This window comes from Akebia trifoliata, chromosome 9 (assembly GCF_017979445.1).
Source record: "Akebia trifoliata isolate Shusen 1 chromosome 9, ASM1797944v1, whole genome shotgun sequence".
Lineage (NCBI taxonomy): Eukaryota > Viridiplantae > Streptophyta > Magnoliopsida > Ranunculales > Lardizabalaceae > Akebia > Akebia trifoliata.
This window is the reverse complement of record NC_141383.1, coordinates 1777079-1790173: the sequence shown is the minus strand read 5'-3', so window position 1 is coordinate 1790173 and position 13095 is coordinate 1777079. Positions and strand designations below refer to the sequence as shown.

The window sequence follows — 13095 nt, the reverse complement described above, 5'->3', positions numbered from 1 at the left end:
GGATTCAAGCCCTTTAGTGTAGAAAATTGACCACATTAAGTGGATACCCTTACTATTGAAGATCGATACAGCAGACAATACTTGAATTCCTAGGTTCAAAATGTTAAAATAAATTGAAATAAGTCCTCACCTTGATCATGAAGGCAGACAGAAGCACAAGTGGTGGTTACATCATATTTGAAGCTGGTGACTTCCACACATTCACAATCTCACATCAAATAATTCAATAAACTGCATGAAAAGTATAAATTATATGCTTAAAATTTTAAATTCTTAGCAGGACACAATTAAACCATCAGACATAAATATATATATACACGTTTTACATTTGTAATGAATGCTTGAATCATCCCTGAAGAATAGCAGATCTAAGCCATAAACAGAACGACGGATCAAATGCATACCAACTGTAGGTCCTTTCTATCTAACAGCTCTCCACCTTCACACAATGTGATAAGAAAACAAACTGCTATCAAATTCACACAAGAACAAAAAACTGACAAATTCAGAAAATTATAATAAGATGGTAAAATACCAATATTTCAACATTGAATAAGATTCTTCAGCATAAGTCCACCATAATGACAAATAAGAACAAAAAAACCTGACCATCTTCAAATGACATTGATGTTTTCATCTGCCAATTTAGTTCCAAATATGGCTGAAGTTAACACTTGAGTTCATCAACAACAGTAAATAGCCCCTAGCTTCTGGAAAGCAGTGAAAAGTAAACAAACACTGCATCACTGAGAAAATATCAACGAAAAAAAAATATTGACAGAAAAATCCTTTCCTTACTAGCTATCTTCTTCTTCTTCTTTTTCTATTCTTTTCTTTTCTTTTATCCTTTTTTTTTTTTTTTTTTTTTTTTTTTTTTGGGGGGGGGGGTGGGGGGGAAGAAAACGAGAATCTCGTATTTAGAATTAAAAAGTAAGAAAAGAATCGTTACCCCATCTATTGGCCCCAGCGCTACCTACTCAAAGGGGTAGATGTCGACACTTAAATATGAGTAGAAAATGATCCAACAAATACATTTGTCATTGTAGCCAAAGACACTCTTAAGGATCTAGTATAATCAACTGTCAAGACCAACAATAACATGTAATGGAGAGGAAGAAAAACAACACCTTTTATCACTTTAATACTCCTGGGATCATCCTTTTCTCTCCTCCTTTATCCGGGCTTGGGACCGGCAATGTAAAACATTTAATTTTACATTGGCGGAGTTAAAAAGGGGTTAGTTAACAAAAAATAATAAATAACAGCTATTAGTTAAACAGTATAAAAAAAGGTAAAAGTATTGTGTAAGTAAGGAACGTAAATAGTATATGAAACCCTAAAACAGATGTGGGTAAATAAGTCTAAGGTAGTACAACTAAATGTATCTAGATGTCTCTCAAAGTCCTTGACTGGGAGGATGACCATCAGGAAACATTGTGAGGAAATATAGGGCTATCTGCTTCTGCACCTTATTTTGGATCTCTCCGCATCTGCATGTTCCTATGTAGCTCAACAATCCTCTTCTCATGTTGGATCACATTCCGCTAGCATGTTTTGCATATCGATCAACTGGGACTGCATCTTGGCATAGCTATTATGAGATGAACTGGAAGCAAATGTAGAGACCGAACTCGGCATTGGGCATAGGCCATAGTCTCAAACAACATTTGATGCACAATGTCAAACACACAGCTGACAAAGGAAGATGTTCTTGGTAGGATGTCGATTGAGATTAACAACAACGATGTTTTCTAAGCACAGGAAAACATCACTCATTTGATTTCCTTTTTCTTACTCACATGGGCAACTAATAATTTTATCATTTTTTCTTGACACTGAGATCGTCAAAATCAAAAATGAAATCATCTCCAAGCCAATTCCCTTCATCCAAACTCGAATCTAAGCGTGGGACCAAGTCTTCAGGCATCCGAAATGAACGAGACAAAGATGAAGTTGAAGAAATTGATGATGAAAGACCATAAGAGTCAAGTACCCCAGGGTGTTGAATAAAAGAGGCTCTCGAAACTTCACGTGGGAACTGTAAGTCTTCGGGCATCCGAGATGACATAGAAAAAGATGAAGAAATTGAAGATGGAGAAGGAACATATGGGTCAAGTGTTTCTTTGGGTTGAATCAAAGGGACTCTCGAATCGAAGCGTGAGAAGTGTAAGTCTTCATGCATCCGGGATGAACAAGAAAAAGATGAAGATGATGAAATCGATGATGGAGAAGGAATATAACGGTCAAATATCTCATGTGGTTTCATCAAAGGGACCTCATCAGTGCTGAAATCATCATTATTTCCTGCAGGATCAAATTGATTTGCACTGCTTTTTTCTCCTATAAATGGGTCTGTGGGGCCTTTTTCTTCTTGGTTAGTCTCAATAATTGATGACTCTGCAGAAGTCATATTGCTCTTGTTTAGGTCTGCTTCAGAAAGGGAAGCAGAAGCAGACATACAAGATTGTTGTTGATCAGAAGCAATACTAGACCAACTGCAACCAATGAAAAAGAACCAGATTGAATGTGTCACAAAACTTCACCAAATTTAGCAAACAAAGTTAATTAGAAAATAGCCCATTAGTAAAAAATGTACTTGAGTGAGAGAGAGAGAGAGAGAACCTATTGCCCAGACCAACAGGAAGATCACTAGCCATTTGTTCCTCAGATTCTAATAACAATTCCTTTGCCAAACTCGCCAACCGCCTAAAAAAATCTGTAATAATACACATCATGACTAACTTCAGCAAAGAAAAATGAACTAGAAGAAGAAAGTAATGTCATCCTTCTCCAATATGAAAACTTGTAAAGAAGAATTATTTTTGCCCAAACTTTCAATTGGAGAAATCAAATTTAGACTTGTAAGCAACTTATTTTCTCTATTATTATGCCAAAAAAAAAAACCTTTTTTTTCCTTAGAGAACATCAAATTTTCAAAACTGAACTAGATCTGCCATATCAAATCTGTTCTGACAAAAGCCCACCGATAAAATCTTCAGGAAAAGAAAATAATGCAACATCCAATAAAAAAGTAATTCAAATTGTCTCTCCTTATCTTATAAAAGAAGATTTTAGCTCATTTTCATGAGAGAAACCTAAATTTTGTAAAACCTGAAAGTTAAGTAACAACACTCCAACAGCACTGGCCATTAGTGAGGATGAAGTTGATGAGCTTCTCGTCATCGTCAGCTGTCCATCGGACCTTTCTTCAACCCTACTTAATCACAGCCAGGTTGCCTTCCCATCCCAAATCAAGAAAAGCAAACGCTCTTTATAAATCATTCAATCCCTCCCCCAAGACATGGCCTTCAAAGGGTTGTGGACATGTGTCAATTAGACAAACAAAGCGTTCTACGCATCCGATGTCTTTTCAGATAATGCCACCTCATCCACTGCCTTTACTTGGATTTTAAACCTGAGATCTTCCATTCCCAATCCACAATACTTTGTGAAGAAACCCAAATTTAAAAAATCAAAATTCCTTATGAATAAATGAACAACAAAGGAGAACTCAAGTTTAACACATGATTAATAAATAAATAAATAAAATATAAGATTTAAGAAACTGAATTCTTCTAAGGAACATAAGATCCTCAAATTTTGAATAAATGACCAACAAAGGAGAACTCAAGTTTAACACAAGATTAATAAATAAAAAGAATAAGAGTTAAGATACTGAATTCTTCTAAGGAACTTGAGATCCTTGTGTGCAATATTATTTGCCTTGAACACTAGAAATTGGACTATAAAAAAAAATGCAAACTCGACTAGAGAGTTTAACATTAATGCAAGTATTGCCCATAAAAAAGTAAAGAAAATGTCCTTCAATTTCAAACTTGAACTCATCAATAAAATCATAATAAAAAAGCATAAACTCAAATAGTCGCATTTGAGTATATTCAAGATTTCAAAATGGTCCAAATTCATATATAAAATACCAAATCTTCCAACTACTCGTGTAATTATTCAATAAATAATCATTATTTTGAGTTTAACAATTCCCAATAGTGTTAGTATTCTTTCTTTATAGGTCTACCAAATACAATAATCACATCATGCCTTAAAAACAAATTGCTCAGACTCTTTTTTTTTTTTAGTTAAATGTATACATGTGTATTTATTTTCAATCAAATCATTGTTACTTTTCTTACCTGTATTTTCATAGTCTTGATCCCCCATTGGTAGTTGATCCATCTCCAACAAATTCTCCATTTGTTCATCTTGGAGTACAGGACACGTAGTGTCAACCCAATTTCCTCGTATGTCCATATCTTCAAAAGAAATAGGATCATGACACTTGTTTTTCTTAGTTTTCCTGTAAGAATAATTTTAATCATGTTAATCAATCAATGATAATATATAAAAACAAATTTTTATTAAATGCATAATTAGGTTTTAGGGAAATACTCAACAAAAAAAAAAAGTAAAATATTGCAAAAAATAATGAAAATCAACTTACTAACAAAGAAATATTATTTCACTAACCGATTTGCTAAACGTAAATTGTATTGAACAAATACAAGATCATTGAGTCTTTGGTACTCCAACCGATTCCTTTTAATTGTATGTATTTTTTCGAAAACACTCCAATTACGTTCACAACCTGATGATTTACAAGTTTGGCTTAGAATTCGGATAGCCATTTCTTGCAAATTCGGTGCACTTCCTCCAAAGTTTTCCCACCAATCAGCTATAGAAAAAAAGTATTATGCAAAACACATAACATAAAAGAAATTAGTGAAGAATTTACATTATATAACAAACTAAAAAAAATATAGAGTAAACTATTTAATTCACTAACCTGGAAGCATTTTGTCACGTGCATTTATTGCCATAGGTCGCCCAAAGTCTCCACTCGCTTCTTTATATTCCTTGATGTCGTTAGTGACTTTCATTTGTTTTGACACATCATCAGCATACATCTTTTCTATGCAATCCAATACTTGAGACATAACTCCATGATGGACAGGAAAAGTACTTTTGTTGTAAAAAAAATTTGGATTCAACCAATAACCTGCCACAGGTAACTTTGCGTGAAGTTGATCATCCCAACGAAGATCAATGATATTCAAGAACGGCAAATAGTCTTCACTTTTTCCCTTAAATGCCTTTTTTACTTCTTCTCTTGCCATCTGCATACCTTCAAATATGTAGCCCATTGCAGGTCTATCATCAGTATCCACCATAAGTAACATTTTAACCAAGGGTTCACCAATTTTAGAAACCAACTCACAAGAAGTCCAAAAATCTGATGAAAAAATTGTATTTGCAAATTCCTTCCCATCACTGCATTTTGACCATTTACTTTCCAACCACTCCTTACTAATAACCATCCTTTGAAAAGCATCCTTGTTATTAGAAAGGCTTTCTAATGTCAAAAAATTAGTTGCAAAGCGAGTGATAGTAGGGAGAATCATTTCATTTCCATTTGTATATCTTTTCATCAAATTCAAAACAAGGTCATCGTTATAAATGAATTTCGTAACCTCTTGTGCTTTATTTATAACTAACTTTACATTTTGTAACTTCTCAAAATCCTCAAGCATCAAACCAATGCAATTAGCAACACAAGAAGACCAAAATATCCTTGGAAATTCTTTGACAAATAATTTTCCTGCAGCCATGTAATTAGTCGCATTATCAGTAATCAATTGAACAACATTTTCTGCTCCAATGAATTCCACCACTTCCTTGAAAATATTAAATAACTTTTTTCCAGTTTTTGAATGTGTTGTCACATCAATTGACTTCAAAAACACTGTTCCTTTAGGACAATTGACAAAAAAATTGATCAATGTCCTATTCCTTTTATTAGTCCAACCATCAGCCATGATCGTACAACCTTTTTCTTTCCAATCACTTCTAAAAGTTTCTATAAATTCTTTCACTTCATTAACAGTTTTTTTCAAAATAGAACCCCGTATGTCATGATAGGATGGTGCTTTATATCCCAAACCAATAGACTTAATTGCATCAATCATAGGCTGGAAATAACACGAGTTAGTGGCATTGAATGGAATGCATGCATCATACATCCATTTTCTGATAGGTTCCTCCAAAAACTTATCTTTGGTTGCCAATGCACTCTTATTCTCATTATTCTTAGCCACGGGACTATAAATATTTTGATCATATTCACTAGTCTCACCATCTATAGTCATGGGACTTATTTCTGATGAATCGCAATTTCTCTCTTTTTTCTCTTTTACATTCCTGAGACTACAATCAATTTGATATTGTATTGCTGCAGGAACACTTGGACAAGCTTGAGCATCACCTTTCTTATGACCTAGATGTTCCTTCATCCGATGTATCCCACCTCCATAGTATATCTTTGGACAATAATTGCATTTCAATATGGTCCTTCCTTTTCCAGTTGAGTCATCCACAACTTTACAATGTTCCCAAGTAATATCTGTCTTACTTCGAGTAGAATTGAGATTGACAGAAGTAGGAGTTGCATTAGAATTTGACATTCTAGCAATTAAAAACGTGTAAAAATTAATTTAACTAGAATCTCAACCATAACTTCAAAGAATTAATAAAGACTACTACAAAAAAAATTGAATAAATAAAGAGCATCGATGATGAAGAAATCATTGGCAGCATGCTGACTTTAAAATTGATAATGTCGATTATAACATAACAAGCATCTACATGTGTATGAAATAAGTAGGGACTATGTTTTTCCCCTGAAGTAGCATAAATGATAAAGAAAAAGCCAAATGGAATACTAATTGGTAAAAGTAAAATTAAAGAGACGCAAGGATACCCTGAGGGTGCATTGGAAAGAAAGAATTTGATTCATTTTTGTAGTTAACTTTCGAAATGTTATCGGAATTTGTTTCATAATTTGTCTCCAATACTACAGAATTAATGGCTTGACTCATTGTATAGCTAATGAGACTAAGAAGATGAACAACCCTAATATGTATATTATCCTAACTTAGATATATGTCTATATGTTATCTAAAAATAAATAAAAAATGGTTTTTTGTTTAAAACCAGCTTCTTTCTCATTTCTAATTGAGAAAAACCCAATTTTTATTGCTAGGTACTTCTACCTAGGGGTGCAACTTGGTTCGGTTTGGTTCAGTTTGAGGTCAAATTGGAACTAAACTAACATAGGTCGGTTCCACTAAATAAGAACCAGAACCGAACCAAATTCCACTGGAACCAAACCAACCCAAACCAAATTAAAGTTGGTTTGGTTCAACGGATTGCCAATATTCTATAAATTGTAAGTAATATTTTTTAATGAAAATACAAACATAAAATTTCATACAATAAATCGCAAATCTATCCATAAAAAGTCATTAGTTTATTCATAAAAGATCACTATCCTAACTCCAAAAATAATTCATAATAATTATTATATACATATATATTTATTTATTGTATAGGGGTTTGGTTCCCGGTTTGGTTCGGTTCTATACAAGCTTGATCCGAGAACCGAATCAAATTGACCGGTTCTCCATTTTCATAACCTGTAACCGAACCGCAACTTGTTTCAAACTAAACCAAACCACCACAAAGCTATCGGTTTGGTTCAGTTCTCAGTTTGAACCAAACAAAGTTGCACCCCTACTTCTACTTAAAAACAAAGTGTACCCAAGGCTTTATGTTATTTGTTATCATTGGCATTTTCCTTTTCTTGAAGTTGCTTTTGTTGGCTATGTACAAGCATGTTTATTACAATCATATGTTTGATGGAGATCCTCAAACACTCACAGAAATTCACACATGTAATCCTTTCTAAACTTGTACTAATCTCTAGGAAATCTATGCTTTTTTCCCATATTTCATCCATATGTTTTTTTTTTTTCTTTTTTTCATAGGCTAGGCTTGATGGGTGGCTCACGTGCCCAAATGAAGAGGATTCAATCTAACCGCATTTTTAAGCGCGGTTAACTTCTCGAAAAAGTATCACTACCGAATTCTCGATTTAGCAGAATGAGTAATGGAAGGGTCGATGTAATTGAGCATCAGGATCTTCAGAAGTAAATGAACATAGTCACGTTTAGTACAAGATGATTCTATTTCCATTCCTATATTCTATGGTCCGTACAGTGCAGCATTTCCACGATAGCGTTTTGATCAAATAACAAGTACCACACAACAGGGATTTTCGGAGCCAAACAATAAGAAAGGAAACGGAACACCCCGAAGATCTCGTATGTCTTTATGGTCCAAAAGAGAATCATGACCTCAAAGTTGCTTTGCAGTGTATCAAACCAATTGAGCTATGGGTCTAAGCCCTTCTCAGCCATAAGTTTGATGGAGAGCATCCTAAAACTCAAAAAGAATTCACACATCCCATCCTTAGAAAACTAGTACTAATCTCTAAGAAATCTTTGTTTTGCTTTATTGTTTTTTGGCATCTCAACCGTATGATTTATGAAGATTCTTAAACCCTCACAGAAGTTCACACAGTTCATCCTCAGAAATCTATTACTAATATCTAAGAAATCTATGGGTTTTTTTTTTCAATATCTCAGCCATATGTTTGATTGCTCGGAAAATTTGGGAGAAATTCTATGGAAAATGACAATTTTCTAGTATTTGACGCCTCAAAAACTCTAAATTCATGCGAAAAATGATTGGCCAACACCCCCCCCCCCCCCACCCACCCCAATTTTCCTTCATTAACGGCAAATGATTTTCTTAAGCCCCCCTCCCCCCAAATTAGAAAACGATTTTGCTAGCACACAGCAAATCAAACAAAATCAATATTAGTTTTATAAATAAAGTTAAACAAAATCAAAAAACACAAAAAATGAAATCAAACAAAATCATAATTGTATTTATAAAATAAATATTTAAATTTTTAAAAACTAATAATTTTTATCAAAAAAAAATTAAAATTAAAATTATCTAAATCAATTTGTTTTTTTTTTTTTTTTTTTTTTTTTTGTAAACTTCTGATTGAATAATTAATTTTAAATTATATCAATATTTTTTTATAAATAAATTTAAAGAGCTACTATTGGCACTCCAAATTTGATTGATTACACCTAAAAAAAAAAGTAAAAGTTGGGGTGCCAAAAGAAATTACCTCATTATTTGCTAGATTTGATCTATTTATTTTGGTTTAGGATTTTATATGAGCCTAATCATAATTGTAAACAATTGCTAAAATTGTTTAAACGAATGTTATAATGTTGAGATTATAATTTGAGCCAAACCTTTGTAATGTTTGAAGAATGTGTTTTAATCTTTAATTGGGGTGTGACAAATAATTTAAGAAATTGCGGTGGAATAATTAAAACGTAAGGTGCCAATAGTAGCAATCTAAAACATTTGGGGTGCCAATAGTAGTTCTCTAATAATTTAAGAAATTGGAGTGTAATAATTCAAATCTTTTCCAAAAAAAAAATGATTTTTATATAATTATCACAAAAGTCAAATTAAATTAATGTTTTTTTATTTTATTTTATGCAATTCAAACAACAAAAATAATTTTCCATGTTGTGGCCAAACAGTAGAAAAGGATTTGCCAACTAATATTTTCTCTACAATCCAACATGTCCTTAGGACTAATCTGGAGGAAATCTCTATTTATTTTTTTTATAACCAAATCTCAGCCCTATGCTTGATTCAGAGTCTCAAACACCCAGAAATTCACAGAGTTCATCCTCAGAAAAACTAGAAATCTTAGTAAATAACAGCAAGAAATGATGAAATCAAAGCAAAACATGAATTAATTAAGAAATTAAAAGTAAAACCTGGAAAATCTCCTTCTTTCTTTCACCAAATCTTCAAAGTCAATCTCTTAAATTCTTGCAACAACACAATACAAAGAGAAGAACAAATCGAAATCAAGATCAAGATCAAGTTCAAAGTTCAAGAGATAAAAAATAAAAAAATAAAAATATATAATCTTTGAAGAATCGATGAAAAATGAATCAAAGAAGATTAAAGAAAATATCGAGACCTCACCTCTTCTGCTCTTTTTTCTCTTTCAAATGTTAAAAGCTTTTCAAACTTTCACCCTTTAAATATAAAAGTCTTAAAGTGGTAAGAAAGAAGAGCCGTACTGGGCTGACACAAACGGAGACATAAAGTTAACAAAAACATGTGGTGTCGTGAATATTACCATAGATTCTTTTCCTCGAGATACGATTAAAAAGAATATACAGTTTTGTGCACGCCACCACATCATTTTTGTAACCTATGTGTCTCCGCTTGTGTCATTGCAGCATTTTTCAAGAAAGAAACGTTGTTTAATAAGCTTCAAAGTCAAGAACCGATGAGATCACACGGTTCAGTGGGTTGAATCGTCCGGTCTAGAAAAACCGACCAGTAGTTCGGTTCGATTCGATGCGATTCGGGATTTAGAAGCTTCAGGCACGTTGTCGGCAGAAATAAATTGGAGATTGTGTCTCTTTCAATTATGCTACTACCGATACTACTATAGTTATAGTACAACAGGTTAATCTGGACCATTCAAAAACTAAATTCATTGTTTTTCAGGATAATTTGGATTGTGTTGACCATAATATCTCAACATTTCGACAAAAATGTGCTTATTTTGTGTTTGGAAATAAGGGATCCATGACAATCATGGATTCAAATCTCATCCGGGACCGAGATGACTTGCCGTTTTTGTCGAAGATATTTTGAAAATCTTGATTTTTTTTTTAAAATTAAAATACTTATTTTTTATAATTTAAATATTTATTTTCTAAATATATTGGGTTCTAATTTCATTCAATGGGTTACTGATTATAGTTCAATGGTGTGTTGTAATAAAGTGTATAGTGATGCATCAAAATAAAAGCAATTGGTCTAAAATTTACAAAAAATGGATTATTAAACCTATCTATATATTTAATATTTAATAAATAAATGGCAGTACCATCTTAGTCTGTAATGGTTTTTAAGATCACTTATTGAATAGCTAAGAAGTTATAAAGAATTGATTTTTCAAGACAATCTACAACATGAAAAAAGCCCATATTGGTAGGGGTGCAACTTGGTTCACTTTGAGTTCAAATTGGAATCGAACGGACATAAATTTGTTCTACTAAATAAAAACCAGAATTGAACTTCCATTCAAATCAAACAGAACTAAAGTCGGTTTGGTTCGGTTCGATTATATGGGTTGCTAATATTCTATAAATTGTAAATAACATTTTTTAATGAACAAAACAAACGAATAATAAACATAAATTTTCATACAATAAATTACTAATCTATCCATAAAAATTCATTAGTTTATCCATAAAATATCATTAATCTATGTCCCAATTTCTAAAATAATTCATAATAATTATTATATACATATATATTTATTTATTGCATAAGGGTCTGGTAGTATACAAGTTTGATTCAAGAACCAAACCAAATTGATCGGTTCTCCATTTTCATAATTCAAACCGAACTACAACTTGTTCCAAACCACCCCAAAACAATCGGTTTGATTCGATTCTCGGTTTGAACCAGATAAAGTTGCACCCCTTGCATATTGGACCGTTGAATTTCATAAAATTTGACAGATCAAGACATCAAAATTTTCATTGTCGAATTTTTCTTTTCTAAAAGCCTAAAAGGTCAAATTAATGGATGATAGGAGAAATATGATGGCTTTAAAACATCGAATATGGGGAACATCAAATATTCAACGGCCCAGGACTGCTAAAATTCGTAGGCCTTGGCACGTCGAATTTTCCAATTTTCACATAGTGATCAATCATGATTTAGGTTGAACCTTTCGGATTGAAATGAGGCACATAATAAGATTTTATGTATGATGAGTTTATTGGAATAAAATTGATGATCCCTATCATGGATAGTATGAGTAGAATAATTTCTAAAAATTTTCGGTGAAGCCTAAGTTATGGAAATAACAAAGTTCATATTCATAAAAATTGTAATGAACAAAACAAACAGAGTTCATATTCATAGAATAATTTCTGGAATTTTCGGTGAAACCTAAGTTATGGAAATAACAAAGTTCATATTTGCCAATATTTTATACATTGTAAGTAACATTTTTTAATGAACAAAACAAACGTATGATAATCATAAAGTTTCATACAATAAATCACTAATCTATCCATAAAAATTCATTAGTTTATCTATAAAATATCATTAATCTATGTCCCAACTCCTAAAATAATTTATAATAATTATTATATACATATATATTTATTTATTGCATGAGGGTTCGGTTCTATACAAGCTTGATTCAATAACCAAACCAAATTGATCGATTCTCTATTTTTGTAACTCGTAACTGAATCGCAACTTATTCTAAACCGAACCAATACACCCCAAAGCTATCGGTTTGAACCAGACAAAATTGCACCCCTAAATATTGGGCCATCGAATTTCATAAAATTTGACGAATCAAGATGTCAAAATTTTCATTGTCGAATTTTCTTTTAAGAGCCTAAAAGGTCAAATTAAGGACGATAGGAGAGATCCGATGGCTTTAAAACATCGAATACGAGGAACATCAAATATTCAACGGCTCTAGGACGCCAAAATTCAATTTCTAAAATTTGTAGGCCTTGGCATGTCGAATTTTCCAGTTTTCACATAGTAATCAATCATGATTTAGGTTGAACATTTCATTTTGAAACGAGGCACATAATAAGACTTTATGTATGGAGTTTATTGGAATAAAATTGACTATTCCTATGATTGATAGTGTAAGTAGAATAATTTCTGGAATTTTCAGTGAAACCTAAGTTATGGAAAAAATATACTGATTTTTGGAAAAGCTTCTAGACCCTTACATGTATCTCTGTACAAAAAACCAGGCACCCAGAAACCTTGTAACCAATTTGCCAAAGTTTCCTACATTGCCTATAGTGGCATGTTTGGTCTTTAAATTAATGCAACTATGTGTGTTTAGATTGAAAATCTATATTTTTGGATATTTTTCTTAGAAACATCATTAGAGTTACTTCCTAGATAACTAGATTTGAATTTGATTTTATATTAATTTTCTGCATTTCTGTTAATTGATGTATAATTTGAATTAATTTTGATTTTGAAGTTTATTTTCCGATGGTTAAAGAAATAATTAAAATTCAAAGAAATAAATTTATCAAAAATCCAGGACTAAGACATTTCAATTCAATCAGT

At 32.1% G+C, this 13095-nt stretch overlaps 1 protein-coding gene across 3 annotated transcripts; it reads right to left on the bottom strand.

The window, feature by feature from the left end:
* Positions 1-886: 886 nt before the first annotated feature.
* On the bottom strand, positions 887-9970 carry LOC147394015 (uncharacterized). Of its 3 annotated transcripts, XM_086454107.1 has the most exons (7): positions 9940-9970; positions 9726-9779; positions 4802-6477; positions 4486-4690; positions 4152-4315; positions 2623-2716; positions 887-2495 (listed from the first exon to the last, which is right to left on the bottom strand). In XM_086454107.1, exons 3-7 carry the CDS (start codon positions 6474-6476, stop codon positions 1820-1822), a joined length of 2814 nt encoding a protein of 937 aa, XP_086310233.1. In that variant the 5' UTR covers position 6477; positions 9726-9779; positions 9940-9970; the 3' UTR covers positions 887-1819. The 3 variants fall into 3 exon arrangements, with proteins under 3 accessions (XP_086310233.1, XP_086310234.1, XP_086310235.1); XM_086454108.1 differs by lacking the exon at positions 9940-9970 and having other exon boundaries at positions 4802-6423; positions 9726-9860; XM_086454109.1 differs by lacking the exon at positions 9940-9970 and having other exon boundaries at positions 4802-6419; positions 9726-9793.
* Between the last annotated feature and the right edge of the window lie 3125 nt (positions 9971-13095).